The sequence below is a fragment of the Molothrus aeneus genome, chromosome 1, assembly GCF_037042795.1.
Source record: "Molothrus aeneus isolate 106 chromosome 1, BPBGC_Maene_1.0, whole genome shotgun sequence".
Classification (NCBI taxonomy): Eukaryota; Metazoa; Chordata; class Aves; order Passeriformes; family Icteridae; genus Molothrus; species Molothrus aeneus.
The window spans coordinates 94,577,063-94,598,853 of record NC_089646.1 but is presented as its reverse complement, the minus strand read 5'-3'; the positions used below and the strand labels follow the sequence as shown (position 1 = coordinate 94,598,853).

Here is a 21,791-nt window from a genome sequence, read left to right as displayed (position 1 = left end):
CAACTCTTAAAGGCAAGGTCTCATGATACATTGCTTCAACCAGTACAAATTTTAATTAATGCTACAGCATCTTCTCAGCAGCCTTCAAAAATTTAGCCAGTAGGTCATGAGGGAAAAACAAGTGCTCACCTGCCTCACAGTTTACAAAAAATACCTGTAATCAGAAACTATTTCAGTCTAGTTTTGGGACCAACTTCAGAAATGGTAAGAAAATGTGACATATGTTTTTCTCTCTCTCTGTAACAAAATGAGCACATCCCAAATGCTGCTTTAGGCTATGCTTATGTAAAGGGGTGTGGAAAGTGCAGCAGAGTTAAACATAGTGACTCAGGATAAGGTAGCTTTTAACCAGCATCCTAATGCCCATTAGAAGCCAGACTGGATTTCAGAGTACTGGCATTAAATGATAAACAGAATCCAGATTTTTATTTTTGTTTTAATCCAAAATTGTTTAATTAATTGCTTTGTGACTCAATGTGAATTTTGTCCATCTCCTGAATGTGGACACAATTTTATTCCTAATCTCTGACTAGTATTGTTCCATGTGTTGCTCTGTGTTCCATGGAGGTGACAAAGCTGTAAGTGCAAATAATGGGTCCATCATAGTAATAGAAGTACTTGATCCTCTGGCCAAGTAAGGATTTCTAGAAGGTCATGGAAACACTGGGTACTGGATAACTGCAATGCGGGAACAGTCAGGCTTCTCAAATCCTTCGTGGCTCAGTGTCAGTGGCGCTGTCAGTGTGGTGCTGCATGATGCCTCAGCAATGGCTAATGGTTTCTGTACATGCAGGTTTGGGTATCAAATTCAAGGCTTTCACATTTGAAAATGTAGATCTTAAGGACTTTCACAGCTTGTTATGCCTTTTCAGTCATGTATGTTTGTCCTCAGAAACAGGAGCTTTCTTGGGACGACTGGCTAAAGTTATGGAGAGAGTTTCTTTCAAAGTTGGGTTTTCTGGTGTTTGCAGCACATTTAGATGGTTCCTCAACTCTAGGAACCAAACTACCCTCAAACCATCCCAACATATAATTCTTTAAATATTTGGGTTCAAATTTTTAATGTTGGTGTGAATGGATTCATAAAAGAAAAATAAAGGATGTTGAGATAGAGCTATTGCAGTTGCCCTTCTTTGTTGTTGTTGTTGTTGTGTGTTAGCTACATTATCTCCCAACCTCTTTTTGAGCAGTTATTTAAGTAAAAGTTGGCGTTACATTTCCTTTTATTATGAATGCTATTTATACACAAATTGGAGCAGATCATGATGCAGCAAAGAACTTTTTATACTGCATAGATTGTGCAGCAGAATAGTGCTTTATCAGCATTACATGCCTCAGTGAGGAATGTTTTGCTGTTTTAAATCTCATCATTATGAGAAGAATTTATTATCTGGATACAAAGATTTTACTGGAAACTATTGAGCTAGGCTGTTGTCATCTAACTGAAAATGAATTCATGTTCATGATAATTAGACAGGGGGATTAATGAAAAACCCACACTATATCTACTGTTTACATACAACCTCAGAGATCCACTTTTTTAGTTAGGACATGGTCACATTCACTTTTGCTTCCTTGCTATGGGACAATCCCAGAAATTATGGGCAATCCTTTGCCCTTCTGCACGTAAACTCCTTGTCTACAAACGCGATGCAAAGTGAGGATGGTTGAGGTTTCATGGAAATGAAGCACAAGGTGTGACAGGCCCGTCTGTGCCAGCTTTATGAAACAGAAGTGCCCAGTATGACCATCCTTGCCTTGTGTTCCACACAGCGCCGCTCAGGCCGAGGGTCTGTGAGCACTGCTGGTGGAGTCCGCAAACCTCGGTTTGTCTGACTGCTTCCTCTCCTGTGCTGTTGGTTCTCAGTTGCACTGCAAGCCTCCCTGCCCCCACAATTTCCTCCCTTTACCCAGCCCTTTTCCCCAGATGAATCTGAGGTAGAACCTCCTAGCAATTTTCCAAGGTTTTGGGCTCAAAGACTAAACTAATTTATTTTTGAATTGCAGATCAAACATAAACTGCAAAGAAGCATTTAATCAGTTAGGAGAAACAAGGGTATGGCTTGTTTAAGTCCCAGAATCCATAAACCTGTAATGATTTTATTATATTGGTGTCAGTTTTCATTATTTTCATAAATGGGTGTTCCCTGCTTAATGCATGATATTTGCATCTGATGAACCAACGAGTTTAAACATGGTTTGTTTTAATGCTTTGTGAATTTGCATCCAAATTCATCAGAAGTAATTCTATTTGAAATCACACAGGGCTAAACACAGTGGTTGTAAATCCATTTGAATTGAGATGCCAGAATCAGCCCATTAATCTACAAATCTGCAATATAATTTTAGTATGGTTGGTGGGCTTTGGGTCTGTTTTTTCGTGATGAGGCTGTGGGGATATACCAAGTGCACGTGTGGGAGGGGAAGTGTTTGAGGAGGTTGTGATAAATTGACCAAGTGGGAGTATATCTTTGTTATGGAAACTGGCCTGTGAAAGGAACATATGAAAGGCCAGAGACCATGGTTTGAGCATGTCTGTCACTGCCGCTTGAGGCAGTGGCACCAGGAGAAAGCAAGTCTGTCAAATAAGCAGATTCCCATATATTTAGCATGATGGAGATTGGCATCAGCACCTTCCATTCAGTCCTCAGAGTGTCAGAGTTCACCCAGATCTTGAAGAAAAATGCAGATCTTGCTATAGCCTGCATTTAGTATTTGAAGTCCTCTTGCTAAACACTCTGTTATCTTGGATTTTTCTGTGGTTTATTGTTAAAAAGGGAATTAATAAATGCAGCAAGGTTCACCTCCAACAGAAACAGGCTGGTTTTGGAAGGAGTGGAGGGGGCTGTACTACAGCAAACAGTGCTTCATTTCTTGAAAGCTGTAGAAGAAATCTGTATTTCTTTCAGAGAAAATGGAGAATTAGTTTAACTTCTGTGTTCTTAAATAGACTGAAATGTCTGAAACTAAGATGTTTGTTTAGGCTAATAGTTACCAGATTTTAAGATGAATATGTCAATAGTCTGATAGTGCAAAAGAATGTATGTATGGAAGGGATTACTCTCTAAGAAAAAAGGTTTATCAACAACGTTTTCCACACTACACATACTTCTGAAATGTAACAATGAAGTTTTGGAGAAAGCTATTTAAAGAAAGTAAATGATGCATGTTAAAAATACAAACATGCTTAGTTATCCACAATGTACATTAGCCTTTTTAAAGGAAGGTATTAATTCATTTGAATAGGTGACAATTCAAAATGGAATTCAGCTGATACTTTTGAAAATATTAATGTAATTATTTTGCTTAGTTATAATCAAGCTGAAATCAGTTTGAGAGTTATGTGTTTGGCTAAGTGATATTTAGCTAAGTTTGTGTCTGCCTTCCTCTGGGAACTAGCTGTCCTGGTTTGGCCATTGTGAAGCTGTAATTCAGGAATCTATGTCCCTGTTTTGAATGGCTTGGACTGGAGCTAACAGGGTCCAGCTTAGAAAAGCATTTAGACCTGTGCTTAGCATTAGCTCTATGCTTAATTCCCGAAAGTCTAACTACTGGCCCCTTCTTCGGCACTTGCAAGAATTGCGATGAGTAGGAAGTCTGCCATCTGACATCTGTGAAATGAGCTGGTAGACTTGAGTCTTTTTCATAATGAACCAGTTTCCATCTCATAAAATTCTGTAATTGCAGATGGTATCAGTGGACACCTATGACAATCTCAGCAGAGATTGCAGCCTGGCATTCCTCATTATAGGATACATGGACACTGAACTCCTCTCTGCTCATGAATGTGGGGTTGAGTCATTGACAGGGCATTATCAGGAAAATTGCAGTGATGTGACTAGAGCTTCCTGGTGGGTAAATGGAGTACCTCAACTCTTGGAGTTGACAATAGGCTCTCTTAAGAAATGATAATGCAGTGATTAAGATTTAAAACTGGGACTCAGAACACCTTGGAATTCTTGTGTGACCCTGGCAACACACTTATTGTTTTCCACTCTTCTGCCTGAAAAGTTAGGATAATGCTTTTTCCATTTTTATGGTGTTATTTAGTGATAAATATGTTTCCAATTGTGAGCAATTCACAAGATACAGTTTTAGATAGATGCCATTAGATTTTAAGTCTGTTCTGTTCAGTTTGCATTTGCATGTTCTTGTGCCCAGCACTAGTGGAAAGCAGGCCAATTTTATTTTGCTTCCTAATTCTGCATTGAACAAATCAGCTTTATGCAAAGACACCTAAAAATCTTTCATAAAATTCACTCTATTGTTAGAGGCCCTAGAAAAAATAACGTGAAAGAAGAAAAACATTAATTTTGGATTTCTTTTAGCTTGTTTTTTTAGGCACTGATATAATTTTTTGTTCTGTCTGTGTAAGTTTTCATATGTGCATTTTCTTTTCATAAAGAAAATAATATCATTCAAATATCTTCAGAGTCTTTTTATTTCAGTAGAATCACTTGAATAATGTTTTAAGGGTAGTTGGAGACACAATGAAAGAAATGGTGAACTTCAGTGGGTTTTGGAGCACTGGAACATATCCCAAAAGTTATGGCTACAGAATGTGTAAGGCCTACTTATGACTTGCAGCAGCTTTTTAACCTGTGATCCCATGGGCTGCTCCCAAGCTCTGTAATCTGCACAGATTTGAAATAACAAACCACAATGGGTCCTGGCAATTGGTCTGTTCTATGCCAGAACTTAGAAAACTCTGAGCTCACTAAACTAAGGTAGTTGGAAAAATAGTAAGAAATACTTTTTAAAGAGGTAGCTGAAATAACCTTTTAACAAAAGTGTCAGCAGGAGCTGTTAGTTTCTTAGTGGTTTTGAAAATCAGATCTTCCAGGTATCTCGCTTCAGTCTTCTGAGGTTTGTTTTTTGTTTGGGGTTTTTTGGTTTTTTATTTTTTGGTTTTTGGTTGGTTTTTTTTTTTTTGGTAGGGATGTTATCTGGTCTCCATTTTGTCAGATATCCCAAGCTTTACTGCTTTCATAGAAATGATGATGAATTCCTCTGAAATTTTGTCTACTGTACAAAAAATGTGAACTAAGTTCCAGCAATAGTAAAAGTGCTTGGCTTCATTTATGCTATGGCTAAGGGTGCTGTACCAGGTCCTAGGTATGATGGCATTCACAGCAGAATGATGGCATTCACTGTAGCCTGCACCATGCTACAGACAAGTGAACCATGGTGTTTTCAACCACTTGACATCTTTCAGTTAGGATGGTTTTAAGCATTACTTGTCTTCGGTTGGAGACAGACATAGATAATAAATCTTTGAACAAGTGCTTTGAGAGTTGAGAACTAAGTAGCATTTTAAAATATTTTAGATAAATATGCTCATTATTTAATTTTATAATATTCACTTTTTTCATAGTCTATGTTGGGTCTCAGGAAGGAAAAAAATCAAAAGAGCTAATGAGATGACCTGACAGAGTGGCAGGGGTTGTTTACTAGTCCATATTTGACTTGGATTCATACTTCATAGGATTGACAGTCATTGCAAGTTCTTTGGGTTTTAAGACTTAAGGCACCACAGTCTTGAGTGAACTTGAGTGCAGAATGGAGATGTTTACAAAAGTTATCTGAGTAGCTCCTGCAGAATCCTATGCTGCTTTTCACTGAGTTGTACTGGAATAGTATGGATTCGCAGTATAAATGGTGATGAGCTGGGTTAAGTCATACTCTTAACTACTGTACACTCTATTTATTCCATCTGGGAGCTTCATCACCCTGGCACCTGAAAGTGGATGAGGCAGCTGAATTGGCTTTCCATTTCTCACCATGTCTAACCATCTTCCTGCAGAATGACATGAACATTCTAGTGTTTCATCAAAATAAGATTATGCTTATTGAATAGGGACAAAAATTTTCCTCCCTCTCCAGCATTTGCAGATTATGTAGCCAGAATATCTGCACTTAAACTTTCGATATTTCCATTCAAGTCAGACTTCTAATAGTTCTTGTTTCACTATTCTGAATATTCTTTAGTCAAGATCTCTCTTCTAGAAAGATCAATACATAATTTAGTTGTATCTGTACCAGAACAACGTGCAGCAGACGTGTTTTTAAATGTGCAATTAAAAATTGCTTTGGCCTGTTTTCTTTTCCTGTTTTACATTTCATAAACTCATACGTAATTTGATGAACACTGTCATTTTTTAAATTTCTTCAGCATTACACTTCTCTAGGGACTTGCCTCTCATTGAATATAATTTTTGTATATTTACTTTCTCCACAAGTGCTAGTATGCAGTAGCACAAGTTTGGTGTTGCATTATTATTTTCTTATTTACTTATGCTACATCCTGGTTTTCTTTGTATTGATGTTAACGCTTCCAGTTTGGTATTAGCTCCCTGTGCCATCTAAAAGCTGTTGATTTCTACTTCTAGTTAAACAACACTTTAGGTAGCCTTGTCAACAGAGTAATTATTCAGCTCTTGAACACACTACTTAGCAGCCAAGTGCAAGCAACATGGTAAGGAAGTTCTGAGCCCTTTGGGAAAGCTGCAGTTCAACAATTTACTTTGCATTTCCCGTGCAGCCCAGGCACATAGACCATCTTGCAGTTCCTGCATCAACAGTGTTCAGTAACAGCCCAGAAATACCAGCTTTGGTACCTTCTGTCTTGCTTTACCTATGTCCTGCCTTGTGCTTTCTAGCACTGGAAGTGGAAGACAGTTCATTTAAGTGCTACTCTATCAGTAGCACTGAAAAGATATTTCTGTCAGCAGAAGGGTCAATTACGCGAACAGCTCTTCCTTTGAAGATATTTTGGAAACATCCTGCTTCCATCCTTCACCAGAGGTGAATCATGAAAAGAAGACTTTGTAATGAACTTGACCCTTGAAAGTGGCTTAAAACTTACCCATCTCTCCAGCCTCTATATACCCATCTATCCAACCTCCCAGAACCAGCAAGTACCCCTGCTTCATGCTTCCTAAGTAGTCCCAGCATTACTGCCAGGCCTATGACACTCTGAGGTGAAAAATCAGCATGTTTTCTGACACTCATCACTTTGGACATGGTAAGCCTTGATGCTGTCAAGTGCCTCAGGAGGAGTGAGGAGCAGCAAAGGGGAAGCCCTTTGCATTGGAACTGTCCCACCTATCACGAGCCATAGGGCTCCTTCCTCCTCATATGTTGTCATCTTGCACTGAGACTGACTTTTGGGATGGGAAATCTGATGTCAGAAGTTTGGGAACTGCCTTCACAATTAATTCACCTTCATCTTAAGCCAGGTACCTCTGTGGAGACAGCTGTACTCGGGGCTGATCCTGTGTTGTGGTTGCACATATGAGGCTGAAGCGTCTAATCGTGTTGGGGTTTCCTCCAAAACACAGTTTGGCATGACCTACAGCTTTCAGACTAAATTATTGTAGTGCTCCTTTCGAGCTGTAGGTCTATTGTGAAAATACATAAACATTATTTGCCACTGGCGTTACACTTGATGTTGTAAAAGCAAAGAAGCAGACATTTCTCCGCTGAAAACCTGTAAAGTGAAAACTATAAAAGCCTTTTCCCTTGTTTTCTTCTGAAACTGGTTGTAATGCTCTCTTCCTCACACTCTGCCAGACTCTACAGCTTAACTAAATGTGTGTCCCTCCTCCAGTTTTCTTTTCTGTATTCCCAAGCTGGTGAGAGACTAAAAGGAAAATATCAACTATATGTCAGTGCCTAGGTAAAAAGCTGCAAAATTAAGTTATGAAGCTTGCCTTTTTTAGCAAAATCTCATATTGAGCCAGTATAGTTCCTTCCTCATGGCAGTTTATTGCTTCTATTCATGCTAATCAGGAATCATTCCAGTATGCTTTTGGTGAAGTCCACAAAAGAGAGCACGTTCATCTCCTCCAATGTTTTGGACATTGAAACAGAGTATTTTTTTCCAAGATAATGTATTAATTGCTTCACTTAGTAGATGAGCATTAGCTTTTGATATAAGCCATCCTTAGACTCCTGACATGCTCCTCCTTTGCATGCTGGGCAGTCTTGTCCTTGAAGTTACTGTAGTGCACAATGATCAGAACTTAACGCTGATGTTTTGTTAGCATTTACCAGCAGTGTCTTGGCAGAGGGTGACCTCCAGTACTGTCTCTAAACATTTTCAATTTACAGACTCAAGAATTTTTGCTGCCTTTGCCTCTCATTCTTTTGAGGAGGTCAGCCCTTTATGAATTTGCCACAAGAAAGAAGTTCAGAATACCCTATATACTTAAACAGCTTAATAGGAATATAGCCGCAATGAACACACGACATACAATTCATTTTAATATTTATAGAAGAAATTCATGTTGTTTTAAGTGTACACAAGCAGCTGCTGTCATTTGGCTATGAGCAGATGTTAGACCTCCGAAAGCTTCACTGATAATTAAAATACTAACAGTTAGTGTTTTACCCCAGCTGCAGGTTCTGTTTACTGTAAATTTGATTTTAATGGTGCCTCTGTGCAGTTATTGAATAGAGGTTTGTTTTTTACTATACATGCAAAAGTGTCTACAATGAAGACAAATGGTTATTTCCCATAATTTACTCTGGAAAGATATGAATATAGCTGTAGCGTAGTTGAATTTATAAATGAAATACAGATATGACTATCACATTTGAAATGGTAGTTTCTGCTGTCTTAACTAACAAAAAGAACTAGGGAAACTTACTATTTGTAGTTACTCCCAAGCATTCCTCCTAAAAACTGCTATGCTTTTTAAATGGGCTGAGATGTGCCCTCAAGCAAAGAACAGGTGCTTCTTTTTACTGAAAGGGTGCATAAATCAGAATAGATAAATACAGAGAATCATGATACTCATAGTTGATAGGTATGCGGAAGAATATAATTTCTGCTTGATCATTTAATAGCATGATGTTTTATTTTGGGTATCCCTTACAAGTGTCTGTTCTCTTTTTTTCATATATGTACATCAAACGTTAGGGAAGGCCAGCCATTTTCAGAATTGTTAATCCCAGGGGCCTGATTATGCAAACACAATGCATAATGCAAGCAACCATGTTGAGTCCCTTTGAGACTATTGAGGCTAACTATGGCAGTAAGCACTACGCTTGATAAATAAATGTTTATAAAACCAAGATCTGAATGTATATATTCTTGGAAAACAAAAACTTCTGCTGAGATAACAATTTCCCCTTTTTTTTGACAAAGCCATTAGTGCTTGGGACTAGACCTATTTCAGAAATCCAGATCATTTTCCCTATGAGGAGAGCTTGGGGGGCTTTTCCCCCTGATTTTTCTCATATTAGGGTATTATTTTTCATATTACATTATGTGTTCTGTCTGCCTAGGAAGCAGAAATCTCTGGTTTGACCAAGCGCAACCAGAACTCCTTGAAATTGGGATTCTGATTTAGAAGTGCTAAAAATGCACTCTCCATTTGCACTGCAGGGGATAAAACAGAAAGACTGCATCCGAGTATCATCAATGTCAGTTGTTCCCAAACTGAGGGCCAGAGTAGTCTTTGAAGCTGGACTGCCAAGAAATGTCCAGACTGGCTATCCTCATCTCAAGCTGCTAAATTGCACTGTAAGACATAGCTGAAATACTCCAGATACATTCCTGATGCTGCTTGCCCGTGTAGGTAATTGCTGCATATGCCACAGAGAGGCTTTTGCTCACACATCAGAGTTGAGAGGAGCAGCCTGCATGGTGGCGAACAGGTAAAGAGAAAAGTGGTTTGCAAGTAAACCAGTTACTCTGCAGGTTAGGCAGCTGTAAATTCTGCATGTTAACACTGTACATGTTTGCCATGATCAGTGGGAATTTTGGTATATATATTTTTTATTTGCTTTCCATCTGTAACACTGGGCTCTGTAACATTCATTTTTGACCTTGAGTGCAGGACATGAGAAACTGAAATTTTTCCTAGAGAAGGCCTTTTCCCGAAGGTTAATTAGACACTGAAGGGCAACTAAACCAAACCAAACCAAACAAACTGCCTAAACACCCTAACTGAACAGCTTGGGTATTTAATTTGGTGGTTGTCTTTTTCTTTTGTGTCTTTTTGTGGCCGTTGACATAGTTCTGTGAGGTGTGGAAGGTAAAAATAGCAAGCAGGAAATTTCAGTCTGTTTTTCAAAAGAAAAAATATTACAAGAGTACTTTCTTTCACATTTTTGAAAGCTAAAGGACATCTGCTGCTTTTTAAGATACCTGAAATGTTAAAACTTCATCCTTTATTTAAGCACTTCCTAGAAGACCTTGAAGTTTCCAAACATGATTGAATGGATAAGGACAAAACTAGAAGCTAAGGCTGTTTTGAGTTTCAACATTGAAACATGACATTACTGGATTTTTAAGTATAAAATAAACTATGAACATTATTTGGGATTTTTTTTGGTTGGGCTTTTTTTCAGTAATAATATATTGAAAGGAGGAGGGGAATAAAGCCTTGTTGTATTGGTTTCTGTTGAGATTTACGTAATTTGTGTCAATGGTGGAATTTTTTTATGTCTTTTAGGGAGATGGTAAAGTCCCCTGTAGGTATACTTATTTGTATTGCTTTACAAATATTTGCTGCCTTTGTGGACATAATAGCTGTAACAGGGCCATTTTGGGTTGCTGATTTATTTCACTTCTCAGTTTGACCTATCATATTTTCTTTCCTTCAGCAGAAGACATGAATGAGCCTTCACAATCTCTTATTTAGTAGCTTAACTAGCTGGTTTAAAAAATGCTGACCCGTACATTGCTTGCACATAAAAGCCTTGCAAATGATAAAGAATAGTTTGTACTATTGTAGATGTCTAGGAACAGACATCTGAAAAATGCATCTTATTATTATGGCCTCTGAAAATCAGGGAAATCCCAAATTATGCCACAGTTCTTAGACTGTACTTAATTAATTGAAGTAGAGGTAGATCATTACAAAAACAATTGAATGAAAACATAGCAGAAACTTGTAACTTGATCAAGGCATAAGTTATATTACTTTATGAATTGGAAAAGTGGACTTACTGTACCATTCAAAATATTGTATTGCTGCCATGTAACTTCTAAAATAAGAAAATCACTAGCTTGTTCAAGTGATGTTGGACATAAGGTGATTTTTAAAAATCTTTTAAATTCCTTACAGGTTGCATTTAATTGAAGGAAAAGATGTTTCTTTGCACTCACATTATTTAATATTCGTTGCATTTTGTCAGATACGAAATGTTTGTTTGTGTCAATAAATAATATACCTAATGACCAAAGTATGAAAAATTAAGTGTTGCTGAATAGGGTACTATAAATCAGACCTCCTAGAACTTTTACAGAAAAGGAAAAATAGCTGTTTTAAGCTAGCTGTGTAAATGCAGTTCATTTCCGTCGTCATAATAGATTATTTCATTTATGACTTACTGCTTTGTCCTAAAGGTGCTCCTTGTGAAGGATGTCCTCAGCCCAGCCTCACCACACACAGCCGCTTGCTGCAAGTTTTGGGGAAGGATTAGAATTCTAAAGAGGCTGCTGGCTGAGAGCAAGGTGGTGCTTTACATATAATATTAGCCCAGGCTTTCCTCACGCGTTGCGCGTTTCTTTCTGAGACAAGTCTCCTTAATGCCATCTTTATCTGCTACACGATGCATGAAATCTACTTTCTGTTTTAGAACTGCAGCTGACCCCCGACCCCACGAGTGGCGCCACAATGTGACCTTTCTATTGTCATCAGCTTTCATTCTCCTGAAAATTCTATGAATTTTTATTACAAGTTTTTTTAAACCAAGCTGAGGCTTCAACAAATTACTTGACACAGATGAGATGAAGTTGTTGAAGTAGTGTTAGATAAGTTTTACAGCCAGCATGTGTGCTGCTGAACAGTACAAAGCCAGTGTCCTACAATGTCATACACCAGTAACTGCTGAGCCTACTATTGGATAAATACATCATTTTATGGAACATTGATTGTTCTATAAACCCAATGGAGTATTATGCTCTATGATCAAACCATTTAGATTGTGTGTAGAGCACAGAAAATGCCATATTCAGGATGGTACTAAAAGTGCCATTTGTGTATTTTATGGATGTCATTACGGGGGAAACTTCTCTCTGTAGGCCCTGTTTACTGCAAAATTTTTTAGTCTGTAATGACATTTTTCATTCACAACGCATGCCTTCAAGAGAGGGGGCCCTTGTTTTATTTGTTTCATTCGAGTTTACTGCACAAATCCTGTACATTTTAATTAAATGTAAGCTTAACAAAAGAATAAGGTATTTATTCTGCAGGGAACAAATGATGACAGTAACAAAGGAATAAAACAGACACACAAAAGGAAGTCAGGTATTGAGTAGGAGAGAGGGGAAAAGGTACTAAGCCCTATTTCTAGTTTCCCAGACACACATTAAACATCAAAGCATTTCTTTTAGCCCTATTTCAGGAGTTTGTGGTCTCAGAGAATTAAAATAACCTGTGAATATGGATTTAATGTCTAAAATGTCCTGACATTTTCAAATAAAAAACTAACAGTCGCTCAGGACTCCAACTGATAAATAATGGCTCGTCTGAAATGACAGACTTCTTGGAAAGAAACCAATTCTCTGATCATTGCACCCCTAGATATGAAACACCTCCTTACAAATTGTCTGAATATGAGCTCTTGTATAATTATATTTTGTCATTTTAATGCCTATTTGTGTATCTTTTTAATTTGCAATGACATACAATCAGCAACAAGTCCACTTTTCCCAATATTAATGTGGGCTTGTATTGCAGCTTATGTTTGCCCTGTCAGCCAACACTTACCCCTTCTCTTTAACTGTTAAGAGGGGGAAAGAGGCAGGCTGGGTTTACTGGGACAACATGGTTTGTTGCTACATACTGTCCAATAATGTGACACCTTCCTTAAATACATAAAAATTCCTACAAATGTTGTGTTGGATTCCAGTGCTTCATTATAAGAATAGCAGCTAAGCCTCAAAATCTGTTGTTTTCTAAATATCTTCCCTACTTGCCTTTTCACTGTTGAAACAAAAGAAAACCAGTAAAATCTGCAATTCATATTTACCATGAAAAATCACTAAAATTGATGTTGATGTTCCCAGTAAATTCTTGGTCATAGTCCAGTTAAAATTTAAAGTTACAGTAGATTCACATTAGTTTAAATGACACTTGAACTTCTACACAGCTCAACATTAATTCATTATAGTTGAAATGGAAGAATCTTCAGTGGGTGAATCTTTTACAATCTGATTGAGGCTGTTACATTTTATAGGAGCCATTTTTCAAAGCAGTACTGACAGCACTCGAAGTTATTAAATTGCTGAATCAAAAGATGGACCTGCAATCGCATTTATGAACTGTGATGGAATAGCTGGGGTTGCACTGAGCTGAGGTTAAGATGTTGGTGTAGTTAAGCTTCATCACACCCCTTAGTGACAGCAGTATTTACCCATGTAGTTTACTTTAATGGTCAGGAAGTGGCTTAACTCACCTCTGGATTCAAATAGATTAAGTAAGCAGTCAGAGTGGCATAATTATCAGTGCTGCGAGGAATTCACCGGATAGCTCTTCACCCAGGAGACTTCCCATTCAATTGCACAGTAAAGACTGGAGTTGCATAGATTCACAGGCATGGCATTTATTTCAGGAGATGAAAACAGGGTGAATTTCCTTTTTCTTTCCCTTCCCCAGACCAGAGCTTCTCCTCAATACACTGATGCTGTGTCCTGTACATAAATTATTATGATCTTTGGAGAAAGATGTCATGATTTTAGTGTATGTGCATGTGAAAATTATCACTGTAGAGTTATTTTGATTTTGAAATCCAGTGGAAAATGCATGATTTGTGGAGTTATTTTGATTTTGTGCCACATCATTGCCAGGCTCCTCTTTTATCTTGTCAACAAAGCAAGATTCCTGAGAGAATTAATTACTTATACTCTATTACAAAATGTGGAGGATAATTGTCATTTTATGTTGATTTCCCCTTCCTACTTTTCTGGTTTTTTGGGGGTCATGTGAATGTCAGTGCCTACAGAGAGCACAGGAAAAGTGGAAATAAGAACCAGTTGTATACCGCAGTAAGCTTACTTCGTGCTTATACCTGACAAAGTGTACTTCAATTGCATGGGCCAGTTTTTTATGCAGCATCACCTGTAAACACTCTAATGGTTTAAATTGTTAATTTTCTATTCCAAAGAAAAGAAAAAACCTGCCTTGCAAACTGGGAATAAGGAAGTTGTATGGCATCAGTTTAGACTTGTGAAGGTGATTTGCAGCCTTTCAGCTTGACAAAATTACTTCTTTGTGCTTCACAGTACAGTTCTCTGCCAGAAGCTCTGTAATTGAAAAAAGGATGGATGGATGGATGGATGGATAGATAGATAGATAGATAGATAGATAGATAGATAGATAGATAGATAGATAGATAGATAGATACTAGTATAAGACCTCAGTCTTTTAATTATTGATGTTATTTTGGAATTTTAGCCTGATATGCACCTTAATATAGCAAGTTGCTAGAGTCTGCAAGGCGCCAAATATTCAGTCTTGGAGTAAATCAGCTTCTACATGTGAACTTTACCTTTAAGCAAATGAGTCTGTTTTTTAGAGCCCATTTTAATTCTCTGTGGGATCAGGGTCTGACAAGTCTATGCTTTGAAATGAAAGAGCCCCCTTAGACCAGCTTTAGTATAATTTTCTTGGTCTCTTGAGTTCAATGAAGCACATTGTTCACTAGAACTGGCTTGGAAAGTACAGTGCTAGTCTGAAATTTCACTTTAAGTGTTGCTTTTTTTTCTTGCCTGCTTTTATGCCAAGCAAGCCATGGCATATCTATTTGTGTCAGTGGTAAGAAGCTACATCTGTTATTCCAGAGATGTGATTTCAGTTTGTGTAGGTGAATTTAAACTGGAGTGTGGATATGGGTAGTTTCAGCAGCATGGACTAAATCAGCCTTCCCAAGGCCCATCTGCCATTAGACCCTCACCTTGTTTGCAATGTTCAGCACCCACTCTTCTCTCTGTGTGCACTGGTTGTCTCCCACACCTTGCTCCCAGCACATGGAGGAGCTTCCTGGGTGCTTCTGGAAGCACCCAGGCACTGCCATGGGAAGACAGGGAGGGATAAAGCTGTCCTCCTGTGGACATCCACAAAGCTGGCCACAAGGTCGTCTCCTTTATGTCTTCCCACAAATATGTAGGCCATGCTTGGAGAGTGATGGCCTTGAATTTGTACAGCCTTAGGCACCATTTGCCTTGCTGAAGCTTTGTTGTTAGTGGTGAGAATTGAGAAGGAAATCTTCAATGACACAAAACCAAACTGGGTGGCACAGCAAGCAGCTGGAATATGGAGGTTACAAGTATTATAGTTTGTTAATTGATTCAGTGCAGAAATAATTAAGATATTTAATTGGGGGGTCTCTGGGTTAGATTTTATAGAATATCCTACTTAGGGTAAGAAAACTACCAAGTGTTTTTACCAGGTAACTGGGTGAGTGACTAAGTCAATCACATGAGCTGGAGAAGATGCTGGGTGGAAAAGGAAAGGGGAGACAATGACATCAAAATGACAGCATGGCAATGACCTCACCATCAATAGCAGGGTATTAAGAAAATCAGCCACCGTTTCTCACACCAAGTTATGTTTGATGTAATATACAATCCAAGAATTCATTACTGAAGTACCAAAGTATCACCAATAGGTTCTTCTGTAAAAGACATGGCTTTTAACTGTATACTGCATTTATCTGGGCTTTTTTTAATACAGAATATTTTTGAAATCAAATTTAAATTGTTAATAAGCTGCAGCATTGTTACACTCAGCAATTATTTCAACCTGTAAATATGTTATTTGGAAAACATGCAAATTGGTTTTGTTCATTTGCTCATTTTATCTATGTTTTCTGTCAATGAAATCTAAAAATTGTCAGGGAATTTTTTTCCATTTAAGCTACAATTTGTTAAAGTAATGAACTGATACTTGCCATGATACCCTATTAACAGCATATTTTGTCTTGCAGGCATTGTGTCCAAGTCCTATGAGTGCCGACTGAAGGGGCAAGGAGCAACCTTTGTGGAAACCACGAGCCCTTTTACTGCGGCACCACTGGGAGAGGTTTCTCCCGTGAAGGAGAAGGCCTTTCAGGGCAGCAGGAGACAGCCCCACTCCCCTGAGGAAGTTCAGCAGTTCATTATTATTCAAGGTTACGACGGCGACTTCGCCATCGATGCTTCGGTGGAAGAGACGGCAGCAGCCACCCTGCAGACCCTGGCGATGGCGGGGCAGATGGCCAGGGTGGTGCACATCACGGAGGACGGGCAAGTGATAGCCACAAACCAGAACGGCTCCCACGTGAGCAGTGTGGTTCCTGAGCAGATCCTGACGGAGCAGTTGGCAGATGGTGCCACACAGGTGGTGGTGGTTGAGGGAGCGGGAGCTGACATGGAGGAGGCCGTTCAAATCGACGCAGTTCCTGACTCCAGCAGCACAGTGCTGCAGCAGATAATGCGTCAGGAAGTTTTAGATGCTTCTGAGGCTACAGTCCATCCTCCGGAGTCCTCCTCAGCATTAGATGCCCTGCTTTGTGCCGTGACTGAGCTGGGTGAAGCAGAAAATAAATCTGAACTCCTTGACAGATGCAGGTCTGGTCACAAAGACTTCTTGCAAATGCCGAACCCAGAGATGCCCAGCATTCCCAGCGATGCAGAGGGACAAGAAATACAAATGTTCCATGAAGTTCAGGAGACTCAGGAAGATACCAAACCTATGGAAGTAGTGACACGGGTCATGCACCCATCGGCTATAATTGCGTCTCAGGAGAGAGCTCAGGCTGCCTTCAAGAACGTGGTGCAAGGAGTGTTGCAGTTTGCTGTGTGTGACACAGCTGCGGCCGACCAGCTCATGAAAGAAGGTGTCACCCAGGTCATTGTAAATGAGGAGGGGACTGTGCATATGGTAGCTGGAGAAGGTTCTCAGATAATAATGCAGGAAGCTGGTAGCCACACACTCAGTGTGCAGAGCGAACACATGGATTTAGTGCAGTCGGATGGGCAAATATCCCAGATCATTGTCAGTGAAGAATTAGCTCAAGCCATGGCTCAGGGATCTGATGGTGACTTCTCTGAAGGTGCAACACACTACATTGTCACAGAATTGCCACCAGACATGCAGGATGAGCCTGGTGTGTACTCACACGCTGTGATAGAGACAGCTGGGTCCCAAGATATTCTGCAGACTGGTACTGCTATAAAAGCAGAAGCTGTAGCCCCTGATAGAGCAAGAGAACAGTTAACAAGCATGGTCATTTATACAGAGGGTGGCTCACAGGTAATTCAGGGCCAGAGAGATTATAACAAAGTACAGGAAGCGTGAAGAGCTTCACTCGTAGGCTGGGTGCAGAGCAGAGCTGGATATTACCAGAATCATGGAGGCACTGTATTCCTGGAACGCTTTCTGTAAAGCCTTCTCAGTAGAACTTCCTCCCAACCAGGTAACAAATACATGTCCTGCTAATAGGAGGAGTTCACTGAAGAGGATAATACAATTTTGTTACAATAGCTCTAAGAACTATTATATGTGATTATTATACAACAAGCTTACTAGGGTACAAAACAGGATAAAAAGCCTCCTGCCCAAAGTAGAAATTGTTCTGTTCAGTGCTTTCTTTGTTGATGTTTTTGTCTTAATGTTGTTTTATCTCAGGGTAATTCCCTGCCTTCTGTCATTTTTGTATAACATAATCACAGGAGTAAAATAATTGCACTTATATGTACATTTTGCGAACAGATAAATATGCAAAAAAATACAAACCCCACAATAACAAGGTGAACAGGTAAGCATACATATGATATTGGGTGCCCTTCTTCATTTTAAAGTAGAACAGGTGACATTTTGCTTTCTAAAATCTTACTTTAAAACATGCTTGGCTAAAAATATGTCATCAAAATACGGATTTTTTTTTTTGCATCTAAAATGAAAGTTTTCATAGTACTTTACTCTTTCATGGTAACACATAAGACTTTCCCTAAAGAAGAGCTCAGAAAAGCTACACTTCAGAAAATCCTTGATTATACATATTTGGGAAGAAGAACTTGATGCCTGTAACTTCCACTTAATTTTAGATGAGAGTCCTACATAAGAAATGTGCATTTTTTGAAAAAAGTATTGTCACTGTCAGTATTTTGATTTTCTTATAACTAGTGCTTCATATAAATACCATTTTGCAGTTCATTTTGTGAGCTACGTCTCAAATGTTAGGAGGATTTTTAAAGAAAATTCTGACATTGACATTAACAAGTAGGGGAAAAAAAAGGTGACCTTGTATTTCTTGCTTAGTCCAGAATGTCAGTTATTTACTTGTGGATATACTGCAATTGTTCAATGCAAGTTCATGTTGAAAAGATTTGTTTCATGATAAAACTGCTTCTGTTTCTTTAGAAAAATTGTAAAATATAAACTGGCAAGGTTTGGGGATTTTTTTTTTTTGTCTTTCAAATAAAATGTTAGCATTAAAATGAAGCATCATGATTTTTAATATTAAACAATAAACAGAACTGGCATTCAGCAGGAGCAAACGAATGCTATCTGTTATGTCTGTGCATTTTCTCTTTTCTCTTCTCCTTTCTCTAGCTTGCTAGATAGATAAAGATAAAAGAATCTAATTTCTGAAGTGTGCCTCATGCATGCTTAATATAATTGTGTAAGTGTTTAGGGTATAAGCCATGCTGACTCTAGAGATAACTGGGTTTCCTATCATGTTTAATATCTTAAAATTATCAACTGTAAGAAAGTTGGGGTGGGGTAAAACAATAGTTCCTTCCTGAAGCAACTGTTTAAAAATGTATTTTCTCATAGGGCTGCTGAGAAAAGGTGCTTCATTCTGGGGCTATGAGATCCTGCTGCCTCTTCATCTCTTATTATTATTATTTTTCAAATTTTGTTATTTTCCAAGAGTTGAGGTTGTGTCTTTGTCAAACCCCCAAAAAAGTAATTTTCAAGTTAGACATCAAGATTCATAATTAGGCGAGTTTGACTTGCTCATCTTTCTTAAAAGTGACAGGCTGTTCACTTACTCTTAAATACTGTCTTCAGCAAACAGTGACAGGATCAACTCCCGTTTGTTATCAGGAAAAAGGTGACCTTTACAAAATGATGGCCCTCTGCAAGACTCTCACAGATGTTCAAAAAACTGAATGTTTTTCAGTGGAAATATTTCTTCTTGATCATTTCTCCTGTTAACTGTAGCCCTGTGGTCTTGCAGCTTGGATGCTAATTCCTCGCTGTGCTTAGTCCTGTATGGCTAACCTTTCTGCTGCAGTACAGGGTGTTGACACTGACATGCTGCAGTTTACCATTTGTGATTTATTTAGGATAAATATGTCTCAGGTGGCATTTAATCCTTCATAAAACCAGTGTAGCCTGCAGTGTCAAACCAGCAATCACATTGTATGCACAATGAAAAGAGCAGACCTTTGCATAAAAAAAAAAGCCCCAGTGGTAGATGTTCCTGTGCTTGGGAGCACTGGAAAGGATTCTCTAACCTACCATGTGCTGTAATTACCTGGGAGCTCAGGTTAACAATACTTTTCTCTGAGTGCAGTCTGATCAGGAGAGCTAATATTTTCCTAGGGCCTTTTTTTTTTCTTCTTTCGAATGTGCACTTTAAAGTTAACTTATTAGTGCCCTACAAATGTAACATTAGAAATCAAGGATGACATTCGTTCCTGTGCTGTCATCCTGCTTAAGGACTCCATGGACTGTCTCAACCCCGTGCTAAAATGCTCTCTGCCGTACACTGACAGCTGAGGCTATGGCAGGTCTCTTCCAGCACCTAGGAAACATCTCTGGCATTTGTCTCCCTCCTGTGCCAGAGCTCCTGGCATTGTCCCCGATCATAACCTGGGAGGAGATGAGCTGGATTCTTCTATGGATCTTCCAAGCATTCCCATGCCTTCTGCCTTGGAGAGCAGGGAAGATTAGGCAGCAGAGGGAGGCACTTAGAGTAGAGCAGCACCTGAAAAAGCCCTGAGCCTACAAGAGCCATGCATGGAGGTGGTGAGGCACCTGTGACATGTCTGGGAGCAGGCTCAGAAGCTGCTGGGGCTGTATCCAGTGTGGGAGCCTCACAGAACTTGTGTGGTGGATTTAGGAAGATGCCCAGCCCAGGCTGCCATTCCCTACAAGTGTGTTTTGCTGTTTGGTTTGAATACCTTCAGGTGCCTGTCTCCAGAGAATTCAAGGGCTGTGCTGTAATGGAAGTGATTGTTGAGGGGGCAGTATTCCCATGTCGGTCAGTTGCTTCCTGATGTTCTGACTGCCAAAGCCATTGGCCTAATTTTCTCCTTGTTATCCATTCTGAATAAGCATTAATGAAATTGGATTATACTGTGACAATGCCAAACAGGTAAAAATGTAAGTATTTAAGAACCATGGAACTAGTATGGAGGAGGAAAATAGATAAATAATAAATAAAATAAAAAGCAGACCAAAAAGAGACCAAAAAAAATACAACTAAGCCAAAACAAACCCCACCAAAAGTGAACCAAAAATTTTAAGTGAAGACAGAGAAAGATATTTCCAGCAAGCAGTTTCACCCTCCTTTTCTTAAGAATCAGATACACACTTCCTAAGGCAGTGTATCCTGGCCTCTGAATTCAGGGTCCATCTTTGGGGAAAAATGGGAGATAAGACATAGCTGGAAACAATATTTAGAGAAATATTTCCTATAACAAAAACAAAATAAAAGAACCCAAAACCCAGCATCACCTAAAAGGCCCACAGCAACACACCATTCTGCCTGACTCGCAGCTGCACTCCACTGTGGAAGTGAGATGAGCCAGGGAGTTGATGTGCTGTGCTTATGCACATGTGGATTGTGCATAGTCCTGCAAGCACTGCTGTCATTTATAAATGCTGCCTTAATACCAGGAGTGTTAGCTCTGAGTCTCAGAAGAAATACATTTGTGATTTTCATGGAGAGTGGATTCAGCTCATGTAAAAGCTTGTAGGAATATCTGTGTTAAAAGTTCCTGTGCCTCGGGCTGGCCCTGAGCTGGACCTGCACTTGAAATGCCGGTGAGTCCCCTTCAGAAAATCCTTGAGATTGAGAGATGGGGCTGGAGCTGTACAAGGTAGACAGAGGTCTCATAAAGCAACCTCTGGGGCTTTTCTCCAACTTACCCTTCTCAGTAGGCTTCCTGAGCACAAAAGCTGTAAACAGAATAAAGAGGGAAGAGTGAAGATTGAAATTTGAAACTAAGTTGAATAAGTGAGGGGATTAAGTAACAGAAAAAAAAAGGTCATTCATTTGGCAAAACAGAAGAGCTGTGAGATTTCACTTATTTTACTGAGCAATATTAGCCCATAATTTAAGATAGTGTGTGGCTCACTCAAACAGGCTACCCCCGTTCTATCTTGTTGAAGAATACAATTCGTTTTCTGCTCCTCTAGGGTGATATCATTTTATATGAAGAAAAAAGTTAGCTCAGATGGCAGTTATATGTTTCGGAAGCACCTTCTAATCAGGGATTGGTGATTCATTATTAGCTTCAGCAGGCGATCCATCTGACATGTAAGGGGAAAAAATTAGCAGCTGTCACTGCATGATGAGTTAATTTCCTGATAGGCCTGACACTGAAAAGCCATTTGGAGACATGGAGATGGCTGATGAGAAAACCTGGTGCTGGTTTATAATTGGAGAGAAAGAAAGGGCAGAGAGACAGAGGGAGATGGGGGAGGGACCGAGGCTGCTCTACAAGTGGGGATGGATGTTTGTGTATTTACTAAATAGACTGCTCCACAATAACCTGCATCTCTGTGCACACACACCTGGGCGGGTAAGTGATAGGGACCAGGGCCTTTCATTTTCCT

At 39.2% G+C, this 21,791-nt stretch overlaps 1 protein-coding gene across 1 annotated transcript in view; it reads left to right on the top strand.

The window, feature by feature from the left end:
* Positions 1-18,440, top strand: part of ZNF407 (zinc finger protein 407) — a 335,191-nt gene extending 316,751 nt beyond the window's left edge. Inside the window, exon 9 of the mRNA XM_066561081.1 lies at positions 15,943-18,440. Within this exon, the coding sequence (XP_066417178.1) occupies positions 15,943-17,294 (1,352 nt within the window). The 3' untranslated portion in view covers positions 17,295-18,440. The remainder of the gene's footprint in view (positions 1-15,942) is intronic.
* Positions 18,441-21,791: the final 3,351 nt, after the last annotated feature.